This window comes from Sinocyclocheilus rhinocerous, unplaced genomic scaffold (assembly GCF_001515625.1).
Source record: "Sinocyclocheilus rhinocerous isolate Xijiao unplaced genomic scaffold, SAMN03320098_v1.1 scaffold574, whole genome shotgun sequence".
NCBI classification, from domain to species: Eukaryota; Metazoa; Chordata; class Actinopteri; order Cypriniformes; family Cyprinidae; genus Sinocyclocheilus; species Sinocyclocheilus rhinocerous.
In genome coordinates this window covers 763,902-780,821 of record NW_015659919.1, presented here as the reverse complement: position 1 = coordinate 780,821, position 16,920 = coordinate 763,902, and the positions used below count along the sequence as shown (strand labels likewise).

The 16,920-nt window shown below is 37.8% G+C and overlaps 1 protein-coding gene across 1 annotated transcript in view; it reads left to right on the top strand.

Annotated features, from left to right (window-relative positions):
- The window catches only part of LOC107724329 (gamma-aminobutyric acid type B receptor subunit 2-like), a 213,605-nt gene that overhangs the window by 134,289 nt on the left and 62,396 nt on the right, over positions 1-16,920 (top strand). The window contains exons 4-7 of the mRNA XM_016533207.1: positions 2,993-3,094; positions 11,286-11,351; positions 11,542-11,730; positions 15,396-15,638. Coding sequence (XP_016388693.1) covers positions 2,993-3,094; positions 11,286-11,351; positions 11,542-11,730; positions 15,396-15,638 — 600 coding nt within the window. The remainder of the gene's footprint in view (positions 1-2,992; positions 3,095-11,285; positions 11,352-11,541; positions 11,731-15,395; positions 15,639-16,920) is intronic.

Genomic DNA, 16,920 nt, shown 5'->3' with positions numbered 1-16,920 from the left:
ACAGCGCACCATTCCACGCACTCTAGACAGTAATGGCGGCGCTTTGAATACACCTGGCATCCTACCCGTTTTCCTCATCTATTTTGTACTTTGTGATCAACAACTGTTCATGTATGTTCATGATGAAATTTTCTTTTATTGTTATAATTAATTTATAGCATTAACAATGTCACGTATCCGGTCCATGAACTTCCGTCTGCTAGCCATCATAGGTCACCCTTTCCATTTCATTGACTCTCGCACTACACACTGTTGCATATCACCCCGGACTACATATCCCATCATCCACTGCACTGATGACACACACACACACAGTTGATTGCACACAGCACTGATTGCACACAGCTGTAATGAATCACACATCCCCTATTTAACCCTCTTATGGACTATGCCCTATTATCTATTGGTTCAGCGTTCACTGTGGGTATCGCGGAGAAACGCAACCCCGCATTCACTCATGTTATGGCGGCCGCACTAGAGCACGCTCACAAGATGGCGGCGACAGCGGAGCCTGATCGCAAAATGACGGACACAGCAGCGCCCCGTTATGTCACAGCTGCCAGTGTATATATATTTATTTATTTATTTTTTAACAGTTTCAAAATATAATTTTAGTCTTTATAGTGTAGTTGTCCTAAAATGTATTTGGTCACTAACATTTTGGGGTGCCACTGTACATAAAACCCTTTTGGCATCTTTATTCAAATAAAAAATACATATATACATAGGTCGTGTTGAAAACTGGACAATGGTCTCCATTTTAAAACATTAAATTGTGGGCATTTATCCAGTATGCCTAGGTGGCTTTGCGTATCCGGGTGAGATGGAGAATAATGTCAGGTTTATGGTAAATTAGCCCGCAGAGCTTCTTGACACCCAGTATTGTGCTCTTGTGTCTCTCTGCCTGATTCATGCAGCTTCTTGTTTACCTTTTTTCTCTGGGTTCATTTGACAGGTCAGTGCATAAATGCATTATGCATTTCACATCACATCATGCTCATTTCTCCTCAGCTTTAGGACAGCTCTCAAATCCCATAATCCTTTGGAGCTCCTTTACTGCACAGCACCCATCCGTCCCTCTCTGTGTCTCTTTCTCTTTCTGTCTCTCTTTCCTCTTGCTTAAATCTTCCCATCAGGTGGTCTCTTGTGCTCACACACAAGCATACACTTGTGTATTGTGTATACATGCTCATGAGATCCACACACACACACACACACATACACATACACATACACACACACACTTGCTCATGTGGAACGGGGTTTCCAGGATCTGCCAGCATTAAGCTACAAATATGCTCACCGCATCAGTAATCAAGACAATGTGGATCAGCCAGGCTTTTCAGGTAACGTCTGGCAGAATGAGTTCAGGTTTCTGTCACAATCTGACATTGCCCTGTTTATCCTGGTTTAACATCTCGGTTGATCAAGTGGTCAGCTGATAGAGATCGCCATCATAAAAAGCATGTTTTAACACATCTAAATATGTATATTTGCCAAATATTTAAATATTATTACAAATTAAAATAACTGTTTTCAATTTGAATGAAATGTAATGAATATATACATAATCCATCTGAAATCATTCTAATATGCTGATTTGCTTCTCAAAAAACATTTCATCATATTATTCATGTTGAAAGCAGTTGTGCTGCTTAATATTTTTTGGAAACTGTGATACCATTTTTTCAGGATTTTCAAGTGAAAGTTCAGAAGGACAGCATTTGTTGGAAATAGAAATTATTTTGTAACTTTCTAAATGTCTTTGCTGTCACTTTTGAACAATTCAGTCAATCACTGCTGAATAAAAGTATTAATTTATAATAAATTATTAGCTTGATTAGTGCTCTTCCCACTTTTGTATTTTGTATTATGAAAATCTGGTTTTGTTTCCAAAGCACCAGTACAGAACAACACATGGATCTATTTGTCACAAATGTAATGTAAAGTTTCAAAAGAACACAGGAGTCCATTTCTGCTGAAGGCGAGTAGAAATGAGATACAAATTCTCTCTGCTTGCAGGGCGTCAGTCACATTGTCAGGAAAGGGAGTGAGAAATCATAAATACACAGCAGTTTGACCAATTCTTACAGTACATCATCAATAATGGTTCAGTTCTGTGATTTACTATTAATCGTACCAGAGTTCAGATGAGCCGTACCACCCTTTTTAGGCAGAATCGGGTACAGTTTGTGGGTTGTATATCCATGTTCAGAAAACAGGGTTCACATTATCCAAATGAACTAAACTGTGACATCAAACAAACCTGAGTACTTCTTTCTTTAAAGACATCTTTAAAACACAGTAGTTATGATATGAGATGCTGAGAAAACTCATGACGCAACAGGTAAAGATGTCCATCTTAATGTGTATGACTGCATTTAAAAAGAACGAGTTTAAAGATGAAGCTTCTATGAGAGTCTTTTACCATGTACTGTACTTGTGATCTTAAACAGCACAGCATATTTTGATTTTGGCCCATGTTCACGTGAATTTTTGGGTGATACATGTGACCCAAATGTCTTGTCAATGGGTTGGAATTTTTGGAGCGATAGATTTGAGAGTATGAAAAGATCCTTTTATGTTACACAATACACCGGAGCTCAATATAGTACATGCTTTGATTCTCACGCCATAAATCTTTGTGGAGGGCGGGAGGTATTGAGACTTTATTTGCAAGGAACAGTTCCATTTTTCAAATGGATGGATGAAGTCTGTGGGGAGCAGAGCTGGTTGGAGTCATGTTTTATCCAAAGCCCAGTGGGACCTCTGGAGGAAAGAGTTCCACGGATGCTCCAGGCTGATTGGGATGCAGGGGGAATGTCAGATCTGCAGGAGATTAGAGTGAATTGAGACATGTATCAGAGCAAGGGAGTGCTGCCTTTGACTGGGTACTTTTCTGGGTGGTTTGCTATCCACAAACCCTGCTTTCATTCAGTTCTCTTTCATTTCTAGTTCCCTCTCTCACTCATTCTCTCTCTCACTCTGACAGGTGCGGAATGATTTGACCAATGAGCTGGAGAAGGCAGACATCCAGATTGCAGACACTGAGAGTTTCTCTAATGATCCCTGTGTGAATGTGAAGAAACTAAAGGTAAGGGAACTCATAGGCCCTGCCAACAAAATATAACTAGCTTACAGTGCACTAGCTTAAAGTGGAAGCATACTTTAGGTACACTTTAAATGTCTTTTAAATAGATATTTAAATTTAATTTAAATATTAATTAAATTCATTTAAATACCGATATTATTCAAAGATCATACAATCCTAATCAATAGTGACATTAAAACACATTTAGGCTTAATATTAACAAATGTACATTGTGCACAAGTAGTACTCCAAATAAAGTTTAATTATATTTTTTTATGTCAGTAAGTCTTGAGTAATATGTCAGTAAATATGTTAACTGATTTGAACTATACTTAGTATGAAATAAATGAGTGTCTCGTTCCCTACTCAGGGAACCATGGTTACATAAGTAACCTGAGACGTTTTCATCTTACCACTTTCTTGGTAAAGAAAACACATTTTTACTCAAATTAATAAAAAAAAAAATATATATATATAATATAAAGCTGTATTTTATGAAAATTATTTCAGAATTAAGAAAATTATTTCTTAATTTAAAACAAATTATTGCATAAAAAATTTATACAAAAAAATAAAATTAAATTAATATAAAAATAATTAATCTTACTATTTCTCTCGCAATTACGACAATCAGAAGCAACAACATAGCAACCACTCAGAACATCCTAGCAACCACCTAGTACACATTAGCAACAACAAAACCATTCCTAAACTTTATCAATACACTAAAAGCTACTCTAAATATTTTAGCAACCCCATAGCAACATCCTGACAAATAATTATAGCATGTGTGTAAAAATCTAGTTAATTAACACAATTCAAAATCATAAAAAGTATACCCTTAAAAACAATTAAAAATGAATCTCTGAACAGCTCTTCAAATCTGAGTTGAAATAATATTAGCTTGTGCCCATATCCAGATTAAATTTGTCAGTGGTGGGTCACATTATGAAGGCACTGTCCTCGGTCAGACCTCATTGTGCTGTCAGAATCAGAGAGCAGATCCCGGCTGACATTCACACACCTTCCTATATATCTCCAAACACAGCCAATTACAGACACACGCTGCTCAGCCGCACGAGGACCTGAGCAGCGCCGAAATGTTGCTGATGATGGACTGCTGTGGGTTTAGAAAAAGAGGGGAAAATAAGGCAGTGACACAACAAGCTGTGACCCACGCTAGTCCTGTTAATTCATCATCTACAGTCCTGGCAGCTCTAAAGAGACCGTATTACTGCTTGGAGTTATGATGACTGCTGGATATCTGTGATGCAAAGAAAAGGATCACTTTTGGAAAGTAGGGAGTTCAGCTAATGCTGAAGCTAAAGCTAATGCCAATTAATTAAATTTGCAAAAAAAATGCCTTTTTAGTGTTAATTTAGCATTTATGCACTATTATACTATTTATTAATATTTTGAATATATATATATATATATATATATATACTGCAGCGCCCGGGGAGCAGTTGTGGGTTCAGTGCCTTGCTCAAGGGCACCTCAGTCGTGGTATCGAAGGTGGCAGAGAGCGCTGTACATTCACTCCCCCACCTACAATCTCTGCCGAGACGCGAACCCGCAACCTTTGGGTTACGAGTCCGCCTCTCTAACCATTAGGTCACGACTTCCCACAATTTAAAGACTGATATTATTCAAAGATCATACAATCCTAATCAATAGTGACATTAAAACACATTTAGGCTTAATATTAACAAATGTACATTGTGCACAAGTAGTACTCCAAATAAAGTTTAATTATATTTTTTTATGTCAGTAAGTCTTGAGTAATATGTCAGTAAATATGTTAACTGATTTGAACTATACTTAGTATGAAATAAATGTATTTTAAATATATTACTTTTTTACTAGGATGTAACCTTGTGTGTTGAATTACAGCTGGACACAAAATTGCTAGTTTTGAGCATAAATCTCACTGAATGTTGTTACATTTGTGCTTAAAATAATAATATTAAAAAAAACACCAGTGGGTTAAAATAAATATCTTATGGACTGCTTTTCATCTAAATTTGTCTCATTTTAATGATGTTTGTGCTGAAAATAGAGCAAAATATGACAAAAATCTAATATTATTGATATTTTTATTATAATAATGCAAATGAGTTTTGTTTAAAATGAAAATTAAATTTTTTAAATAGAAAATGTAGTCTATTCCTAGATTTCTGTTCAATCACATTATGCTTTGACAGTTCCCTTTTAATATTAAAAGGGGGGAAATATATATGCAAAAAATATACAAAATATCATAGTTTAAAGATGTGACCATTTTTTACTGCATTCATACATTTGTGTGAACAGTGAGAAGCTGACTCTGTAATCATGTGATTTGCTAATGATATGCTAATGAGCTGTGATGTCATTGTTTAAGCATTGCATTTTTAGCTTTGGATGTCTCTTAAAGAGAATGCTAAAAAGTTTTCTTAGTCATCATCATAAACACAAAGTGGCAGGAATGCCATGATCAATTTATCCAGGTATGTTTATGATCTAAATAGCCATTGTTCCATTGCTGTCTGCTGCTTCTCCTACTTTGCAATTTCCACCTAAAGGTTTGTTCCCACCTTTTTTTGCTGAGTCTTTTTTTTTCACGGTGAAACTATTATGACTTCTATTACCTGCCTGACTTAGTACCTCCATTATGGCAATTCCCCAAATGGCGAAGAACTGCTGAAGAACTGTTTCTTCAAATTCTGCACGGTCAGATTTTTCACCAGTTGACAGCAACTCTTAGAGTCTGTAAATTCAACATTATATTTCACATTGACACGGCTGTGCCAGAGCGACAACCACCAGTTTTGCAGTATAAAAACCCATATAAACAAAATGTTGAGATTTTTGACACACTCATCCACTGTAGGTGGGTTACCATTCACTGTGTAAATGTGGGAAAGCCTCGCAACCATGGTCTTGATAAAAGCAAAGCGAGTGGTGACTGAGGTCCTGGGGCAGCCTGGCGAAGATCCAGCCTGCATTTTGCCTGGCTGGAAGAAGCTTGTGTCTGCCAGGACTCCAGGACAGCTGGAGCCACTTACACAGCTGGAGGGATTCAGGTTAAGTGCCCACGCCGTCGGGAGTGGCAACAGGCTTTGTAACGGCTGCTGAGTGTGAAGCAAGAAGCGCCTAACCCATGCGGTTGGTCCTGAAAAGGGAAGCGGGAGTATTTCACACAATAGCTCCAATATCTCAGCATGTTCTTTGGCACCGCTGAAGTGCAGAGGGTGGTATTGTGGCAAATGAGACAGTCTCTGAGAAACATCTCAAGGAAAGCGTTTACCACAGGCCACACATACACTTTCAAACAGCGTTTGAATGCGGCCCCATCGCAAACGCTGTTTATGTCAAGGTTCCTGAGTTTAGAGCAGGTCTAGGATCAGATTTAATGCATCTGCTGTGATCTTACCTGTAAACGCTACTGTTTTCAGAGCTGTCGACAAAACGCTATCCCACCCACTAGAGTCATTATTTTCTCTTCTGCTTGAACATGATATTTTTCATCTTGAGCAGCTCATTAGCTGTGCATGTTAAATGCTCTTCCTGTAGCCTTGTGCTTGAGGATGACATCCCAAGAGGGAAAAGCAAAAAATAGATTCAGAGATTATTTCTTTAAGTCACTGGTGGGCATTTCAATATCCCTGCAGCTGTGACACATCTTTTGATGGATTGGGCCGTGGCACCCCTCAAACAAGACTGTCTGACTTCCACCTGAAATTTTCATTGGCATTTGCTGGAATCAAGGGCAATATAGTTAAGAGGGCGGAGAGGGATATTATTACATCCTGATATGCAGAATGAGAAAAAGGATACTTAATAACCTCCGAAGAATACGTAGGTCTCTTTGTGTTAACATGGCCTTTAACACATGCGTTCTGAGCTTTTATTCGTTTTTGTGGGTTTAATTTTGGCTTCATGGTCTTGAAGGCCTTGTGTATATTGCTCCAGTGATGGATTGATTCTCAGTAGCCGGGTTTCCATCTTTTATTTAAATTTAAGTTTTAGTAATTCTGTTGTGCTTTTGTCATTTTAGTCGATTTGGTCATTCTTGTTTTTTTTATATTTCTATTTAGCCTTATTTTGATTTCATTTTAGTAATTTTAGTACTTCAACGTGAACTTATTTTATTTTAGTTAGTTTCCAAACAACATTTCTAATTTTTGTTTTCATTTAATTTTAGAATTTTCTGTTTTTAATTTACATTTTTTTATTTAAAGTTTTATTTTATTTTGGCTTTATTTCAATTAACAGAAAACATTTTAATAGTTTTGTGTTTAGAGAACAATAACAACACTGCAAAAAATTTATATTAATATTATTAATATTGATTCCACACTGTCAGTGGACACTGGAAAAAAATTGTGTAGAAACAATTTCACTCAGAAATTGCTAGTAAATTTCACAATTGCAAAATATAATATATACTTTATATGTATACTGTGTGTGTGTGTGTGTAACATGGCCTTTAACACATGCGTTCTGAGCTTTTATTCGTTTTTGTGGGTTTAATTTTGGCTTCATGGTCTTGAAGGCCTTGTGTATATTGCTCCAGTGATGGATTGATTCTCAGTAGCCGGGTTTCCATCCAAAGTTGCGAATTTAACTTGTGTGCAAAATTCTTATGTCGCATAAAACATTTGTGAATAAGTACCGTTTCCAACCAACGAGTCAAAGAGAGCAAAATCATCACTTCCTGATAAACTGGCACTAAATATCAATATAAAGAAAAGCGGGAGAAGCCACTGAATATAATAATTTTCATATATAATAAATTACTTGCACCTCAGAGTGAGCAGACAAAGCACAATAAATGCGGACATTGCTTTCAGAGGTGGATGCCTGCTGTTTGGGAATGTAGTCGTGTAAGAGAGTTCTGAAGGCAATTATACAGAAATATTTTGATGACAGACTTTGCTCAGGAATTTCGGTATGATCAACATTTCAGATGCTGTGCAACGAGATCGGTCCGCTGGTTAGTCAAGTTATGCCGTCCCATCCCGCAAATCACATGAGTTTTTTGATGCACTTGGAGGAATTTATTCGGCAAATGCGTTTCCATCTCCTATTATTCGCATTAACCCTTTTTCGCACAAGTAAAAAACTATACCGATAATTCAAAATGCGCACTGAAACAGAGTGATGGAAAAATAGCTAGTGATGCGGAACTGGACGAGGTGGAGACACAATGCTGAAGTGGGCTGAATTATTTACAGACTCAATCATGCAGCGTGAATGCTGGTTACGGATGCAGATCTCTGTTTCTTTCTGGATATGAAACAATTCACACTGCTGATACTGTTTCTCTGTAATACACTTGGTGTTAATATGTCTCACCTAGGAAAGCAAACACATCCTAACTGCATTTTTGGAAGATGCTTACATATTTTTTGCAGCTTTTCTCATGAAAAGCTTGCTTACTTTTATTTTGGGGCATTTTATTAATAGAGACGGTGAAAGAACAGACAAAAAATGATTCGGAAGAGATGGATAACAGGACTGGGAATTGGCCCAAGCTGGATCTGAACTTGAAGGACTTCCTTACAAGCGAGAGGAGTGTGTGAAATAAGTCATTTTATGCAGTATTGTTTAGTGCCTCTAGTTGTGCAGAAATTAAACATTATACTTTTAATTCAGACATTTGCAAATATTTTGGGACAGTTTTTTTATTATTATTATAATTTACATTTTTCTTTTTATTTTATGCTATTTTATTTTAGAATAAACAATTTGTGCTCACCAGCCACCTTTCATCATAGGTTTTATTGGTCACGCTTCATTTTAAGGTCCAATTCTCACCATTAACTATGGCTTTTGCCTCAATAAACCCCTAATTTGCTGCTTGTTAAGGACATTGTTAAGTTATTAACGTTGTTATATTACATTGTTCTGGTATTGGGTAGTAAACAGCCAATATGTTAATAACAGGCATGCTAATAAGCAACTAGGTGTAGTGGACAACACATTCCAGGGCCCAGCTTATAGTGGGGCCCCTCTCTGACCACAATAGTGGACAAAGGTTTTCTACATTTTTATTGGATCTTGGTGGACTAACATAAGCAAGCTGTCCAACGCCATCAGATAATAATGCCAGGACAACAGCCAGACTGTCACCGGTTTCTACTGTGAGGAGCACGGAGGAGACCAGGAGTAAGCCATGGCGGAGCAGGGGACTCAGGAGGCCATGGCGGAGCAGGGAACTCAGGAGGCCATGACGGATCCTCCGTGGCCTAAGCTGGCTCGGCCACGGGTATATGGCCCCAACAGGAGCCCTTCCTGGGCTGAACTGGGGATCAGGGTAGCACTTTCGAGGAGCAGACACTGGCGCGAGCTCTGGGGCTGGAGCCGACACTGGAGCGAGCTCTGGAAGGCGCTTACAAGGAGCAGGCACTGGGGCTGGAACCGACACTGGGGCCTCATGAACGCATGTCGGGCTTGCCATATTAATGTTCGTTGGGCTTGCCATATTAACGGGCGGTGAACTAGAGTAGGCCGCGGACGGCGGACTGGTTCTGCAGTTTCTGCCCTTCACCCACCAACAGACTGATTCCTCAGGATTTAGCCTGTGACCGCTGTAAAAATTCCTTAGGACCTCTGGACGCAGCAGCAGTGGGTGAAACAAAGAGAGAGATCACAGAGTTCCATCCAAATCCATTCATAACTATGTTCTCAAACCTTAAAACTGATGCAAACTACAACACACACATCTCATACATATTCAGAGAAATAAGTATTCTCAGTGACAGCGATGTGTATGCAACATCTTACACAAACTCAGCTGTTAATGGACAAATTAATGCATGCATGAAAGTTCAATTTTCTCCCATCATGTTTGGACTTAATGTGTTCGTAACATTGCCAAATGTATTCTGGTTGTGGTTTGGTAAGTGAAAAATGCACTGGTAAAACTTTGGTGACACTTTTCTAAATGTGTGTTTGGACTATGCAAATAAGCCTGGAAATGGAGAAGCGCCAGATTGCAATCTCCTCCTCATCGGAAAGAGATAAAGGTATCTTCCCAAAAGACACTCCTTGTTCTGAGTCTCCGGCGCGTCCAGTGAGACAATAGCAGATCAACCTACGTTCTGAGTCTCCAGCCTGCATCAGGGAAGGCAGCAACAGACACGCCCATTCGGAGCCTGCGACCCACTACAGGGGAGATGGCAACCGATATCTCAGTTCTGTGTCTCTGGCCTGCGTGGTAGGAGATGAGGCACTAACAGAAACACCGAAGTTCTGAGTCTGAGTCCCGTAAGGGAAGAGACAGCAACAGACACAACCGTTCTGAGTCTCCGGCCTGCAAGGGTGAGACACTAGCAGATACACTCGTTCTGAGTCTCCAGCTTGTGAGGCAGCAACAGATACGACCACATTCTGAGCCTTCAGCCTGTGAGGATAGAGATATTCTACGTTTAGAGTCTTCGTCCGGCGAGACAACAACAGATGCAGCATGTCCTGAGTCTCCATCCTAGAGAGACAAAGTGTATTGACCAAGTTCTGAGTCTCAGAGGCAGAAGACACACAGACATCTGCAACAAGGTTAAGCTCCGGCGAGCAAACCTTCACTTCAAGGTACTTTGCTTGCATGTTCCAGGCAAGGACCTTCTGCACCTACTCCAGGGCCACATCTGCGTGTTCCAGATTTACGGACCCTTTGGTGCTCCAGGAGATTAGTATCCTAAAGTGCTTCGTGTTCAAGACAATAAGGTCCTTCACCTTATTTGTTTCAGAGTAGCAACAGTTTATCTTTCCAGATAACATAACTCTGACAAAGCAACACCCAACATAATCACTTGCATTTTATGCATCTTATGCACTTTATTACTATTTCATTTATGGTATTCATTTAGTAGTTGTTGGTTACTCTTTTGTTAATAAAATCTATTTTATTACACTTGTGTCTTCCTTGTGTTGATGATACAGAAAGAGGTTCTACAAGTTAGAGATCCCACCAATCTTTCTTATGTGACGTACTCATAACCACACCTTAAGTGACACGTGATCCAAATATCATAACGTCATTGGTGACGCGAGTACCCATCACTACACTATTTCGCCTCCCTAGGTTGGCGAAAGCAAATTCACTACATAGGTAATAGCGAGAATTGGTCCCTTTACTAAAGTGTTACCGTTTTATGTAAATCTCTTTAGCCATTACCTGTTTTATTTTGTTCTCTGCCCCTCTCTATAGGATAATGATGTTCGGATCATCATCGGTCAGTTTGATGAGAATCTGGCCGCTAAAGTCTTCTGCTGTGTAAGTTAACCGGCTTCATGTCTCAAATCATGCTTCAGACTGTGAAATGCCTGTAGATTTCTTTATACTGTACATGTGCCTGAAAAACATTTCGCTGTGTCAGCATTGAAAGGACTGCAGGCGATATATTTTTTCTTTGGTTGAAATGAGATGTGTGTTGAGTCTCTGATCTTGTGTGTGTGTGCTCCAGGCCTACAACCTGAACATGTATGGCAGTAAGTACCAGTGGATCATCCCAGGATGGTACCAGGGGAACTGGTGGGAACAGGCGAATTCCACAAACTGCACCACTAAGAAGCTGCTGACAGCCATGGAGGGCTACATCAGCGTGGATTTTGAGCCTCTCAGTGCCAAACAGATTAAAGGAATATCAGGAAGAGTGAGTGTCTGTAATGCAGTGGGATCTCAGGAGTTATGAATGACATTTCTGATTTCTGACAGAAAAAAAAATCCACCATGTGGAATAGGAAAAAATGATGCATTGCAGTTTCACCTATGAATTTCAGTTTCAATAGATTCTTACTCTGAGCGTTTCTCAGTTTTCCCTGTTGAAATGGTTTATGTTGGTTATTACTGATTTGGCATTAGTCTAGCTGTTTTACCAAATGCATTGATATTCATGACCATAATTATGATCATTTTAAAAAAATTTGAAAATTTAAATTTTTATAACCTTGATAAACATTTTTGATATTTCAAGATGCAAGGACGCTTTTTTTTCTTTTTATTTGATAATTACACTGCTTCTTTATTAAATTTAATTTAAAAATTAAATTTTAACATTAAATATTATAAATGTTTTATTTGACATATAATAAATGCATTACCATTTTAATGATTGATAATAAGAATAAATGTTTCTTGAGCAGCAGATCTGCGTATTAGAATGATTTCTGAAGGATCGTGTGACATTGAAGACTGGAGTAATGATGCTGAATTATATTTCTTTTCTTTTTTTTTTTTTTTTGTGAGTGAGAATATATACATGATTACAGTTTTTAATGTTAGGAGCAATTAAACAGACTAACCCTACTCAAAATAAATATCAATTTTTATGTGTGTGTTGCCTAAATTCACTTGTAGCATTTGAAATGTTTGTTTTTATTTTTTTGTGATTTATTTTACATTTATTTAGACAAAATAGAGTTTTAATGTTGGACATTTATTGGTTATCCTCCATAACGTGACAATAATTATCAGCATTTTAATATCATGCATCACTAAATAATATTCATGATCTCAGATTCGGATTTAAAATAGGACTTCTTCCTATCAAAGTTAAATGATTGCAGAGAATCGTCCCATAAAACTAGATTGCAATCTGACTACAACAGATTTAGTGGTCCCACAAGGATCAGGTTTGTCTTGTACCGATGGCTGAGCCTACAACCTGAACATGTATGGCAGTAAGTACCAGTGGATCATCCCAGGATGGTACCAGGGGAACTGGTGGGAACAGGCGAATTCCACAAACTGCACCACTAAGAAGCTGCTGACAGCCATGGAGGGCTACATCAGCGTGGATTTTGAGCCTCTCAGTGCCAAACAGATTAAAGGAATATCAGGAAGAGTGAGTGTCTGCAATGCGGTGGGATCCCAGGAGTTATGAATGACATTTCTGATTTCTGACAGAAAAAAAAATCCACCATGTGGAATAGGAAAAAATGATGCATTGCAGTTTCACCTATGAATTTCAGTTTCAATAGATTCTTACTCTGAGCGTTTCTCAGTTTTCCCTGTTGAAATGGTTTATGTTGGTTATTACTGATTTGGCATTAGTCTAGCTGTTTTACCAAATGCATTGATATTCATGACCATAATTATGATCATTTTAAAAAAATTTGAAAATTTAAATTTTTATAACCTTGATAAACATTTTTGATATTTCAAGATGCAAGGACGCTTTTTTTTCTTTTTATTTGATAATTACACTGCTTCTTTATTAAATTTAATTTAAAAATTAAATTTTAACATTAAATATTATAAATGTTTTATTTGACATATAATAAATGCATTACCATTTTAATGATTGATAATAAGAATAAATGTTTCTTGAGCAGCAGATCTAACGGGCTGTTCTAGCTTCTCCATCAGACTTTGAGTCCTCTGAGAAGAGCTATCGATCGAGTGCCAGCATGCCTCAGGAAGTAAAACATTATCTTAGAGAAGTCTCTGTGGATCATTTTGAGTGAAGAGTGGTGCTGGGCTGCTTTTATTTGGTTAAGAGAGGGTTAGCACAACTTTCTTGATGGTACATTGTAGAAGCAAACATACTTTTCCAATCAAAAGTTTGGGGTCAATAGTATATGTATTTTTAAAGAAATTAAATCGTTCTTGAGCAGCAGAATTGCATATTAGAATAATTTCTGAAGGATTATGAAACACTGAAGACTGGAGTAATGGCTGCCGAAAATTCAGCTTTACCATTACAGAAATAAATTAAATTTTAAAGTATATTAAAATAGAAGACATCCTAAATTGTAAGAGTGTTACACAGTATTACTGCTTTTACTGCATTTTTTATCACATAAATGGAGCCTTAATAAGCATAAGAGACGTCTTTCAATAACCTTACCAACCTATCAAACTATGAATGATAATTTAAGGGTCAGATTTCACATTGTTTTCTTGTACAAGGATCCTGAGTATAAGGATTCTGATGAGAATCAAGAAACACTACTTGTTCAGTTTTTATTGACATTTACACAGTTTAATGCACTTACATTAAAGCATACAAAAAATACTTGACTGGAGAAATAAGGAAATCAAAATGTAATCTAAATTTCTAAACCAAAGCCTCTTTTTGCAGATGTAACAGCCCATGAAAATATTGTTTGTAAAGCTGTTCTCAACATTTGCAAAGTTCCCAAAAACGTGTTGTACTTGTACAGTAGGTATAGCATTGCTCTCACGCTTGTGTCCAGTTCAAAATGCTGTGGTAGTCTTTTTGGTTCAGGGTGACACTTACTGTGTAAGTCACAGACTCTGGATCCAGCAAAAGAGTCAGAGACCATCACGCTTCCTCCTCCGCGTTTGACAGTTAGTGTCACACTAAGAGCAGCCATCCTTTCACCTACTCGATTCCTTATACAATTTTTATTATGTTCCAGTTTTTGTAACTTAAACATGTTTCTTGGCAGTTTTACCACTTACTTTTGTAACTTTTCAAGTTACTCAGTGTACTCGGACTGCTTAAATTGAAATAAAAACAGGAAACATGTATTCTAAAACATCATTCAAATTTATAATATTAGAAAAGTTGAAAATAGACTATTGCACTGCAGATGTGGACTATTGGGACTAGTAGACAACATCTGTATATATGTATATATCAGCATCATATCATATCAACATATAGCAACATCATCATTGGCTTCTATCACCTTCATCACCTCCACCCACAACCCCTTTTACAGGCCTGAGGGTGCCTTGCACACCTGTGTGACCTCCATAAGGCCTCCTGCTGTCAGACTCTGTTCCATGTTTTGTGTGTGTCCTGCTCCCCATGTGCCTTCCCATGCCCTTATTTGGTTAGTCTCCTGTTCCTGCCCTAGTTATGTTTCATTGCTCCCAGGTGTGTCTCATCATCCCCTCCGCCTGTGTGTATTTAAATTTTATTTGACATATAATAAATGCATTACCATTTTAATGATTGATAATAAGAATAAATGTTTCTTGAGCAGCAGATCTGCGTATTAGAATGATTTCTGAAGGATCGTGTGACATTGAAGACTGGAGTAATGATGCTGAAAATTCAGCTTTTTATCACAGGAATAAATTACATTTTAATATATATATATATGAATAGAACACTGTTATTGTAAATTGTAATAGTATTTCACAATATAACTGTTTTTACCATATTATCAATCAAATAAATGCAGCCTTGGTGAGAATAAGAGACTTTTACTTGAAAGTTACATCAACTGTCATTTTTGTAATTAAAATCAATGTTAAGTAGAACACTATGAATGGTTTTAAAAATGTTTGAAACCAACATGAATATGTTTCAAAGTAGATTTTAAAAAGATTTCACATTTTTAGACGCCGCAGGAATACGAGAGGGAGTACAACCGTGAGCGAGAGCAGAAAGGAGTGGAGGCCAGCAAGTTCCACGGCTTTGCCTACGATGGCATCTGGGTGATTGCGAAGACCCTCACACGTGTCATGGAGCTCCTCAGACACAAGGAGAGGCACGACATGTACCACAACTTCACGGTGGATGACCGCGATGTGGGCAAAATGGTTCTGGACGTGATGAACGAAACCAACTTCTTTGGCGTGACGGTAAGTGATCTACAGCTCTTCTTGGGGCCAAATACAGTGTCTGGTTGACCTGTTTACAATTCTGTAACTGCAAATGCTACTGTGGCTTTCATGATTTCAGTTAGATTGAGCCGTCGAGAGACGTTTCCTAAAGCTGAAAAGTTGTAAAGGCCATATTGTGATCTCAAAGTCAAAAGAGGGCTACTTTTATTGCTGCAGACTGCCTGCGAGAGGCTGAGGGAGGGCAGACATTTGAGAATGCATCTTGGGATTGGAGGCTAGTAATGCTAAACATGCGATGTAGCTGGCAGAATAAGAGCCAGATAAGAGGTAGGGAGATAGTTGGTATGCAGAGAGTGTCAGATCTGCAGACATCACTAAATGTGTGTTTGTTTATGAGAACACACTGCTGCAGGCTGCCAAAAGTGAGAATCACAGAGCACAAAAAAAAAGGAGAAAGTCAGCAAATCTAAAGGAACGCGCTCAAGCTGAACCGAACTATCTCTCTTAACAAAAACGGAAGGAGTTTCGATATTGCAGTAAATGCTGTTGGTTTGGGAAATGAATAGGGGTTATTGGGGATTTTGGGTTTTAGTACAGTATGTTCTCCAGCCCTCCATCTTCAGCTTTTATCTAGCAGTTATCTCTCATGTGTAGCAGAGTATGTTTTATATTTGCCCAGGCTGCTAACAAACAATGCATGTGCCACGAGACCTCAGCGTCGAAGCTTAATGGAGAGGAAGGAAAAACAAACGCACATAAAAAAGGAAAATACTGCTGGAAGACCAGTGGAAATATGAGCAGAAAGGCAAACGAGCATGTGATCACTCTTTTCCCTCTCTATAGAAAAAGAGAAGATATACCAGTACAGTGATGGTTACTGGCCAACATTACAGAATTAATTTATTAATATCAGTCACTATCGTATATTTAATTGATAATTTCCTTTATTTTTACATTTAAATGACTTTTGCTGTCATCTAACAATCACTTAAAGTGAATCCTTTAAAAACACTAATTATTTCATAATACTGTTAAATGCAATCTTTAGCAAATCTTTAAGGCTGAAAAACAACTAAATCATTTTTGTTATTATTTTCTGTTTAACATGTCAAAGACAAATTAACATGATTAACACCGCTTTTTTCGAAAATTCCTGAAGTAGCCTAGTGTGTCTTTTACCTACATCCTAGATTTACAGTAGCTATATGATCATGCTATCTGTCACTATGATTAATCATTAAAAAAAGAATAATAATATATCATTTATAACAAAAATATTATGTGCGGGTGTGTATATATA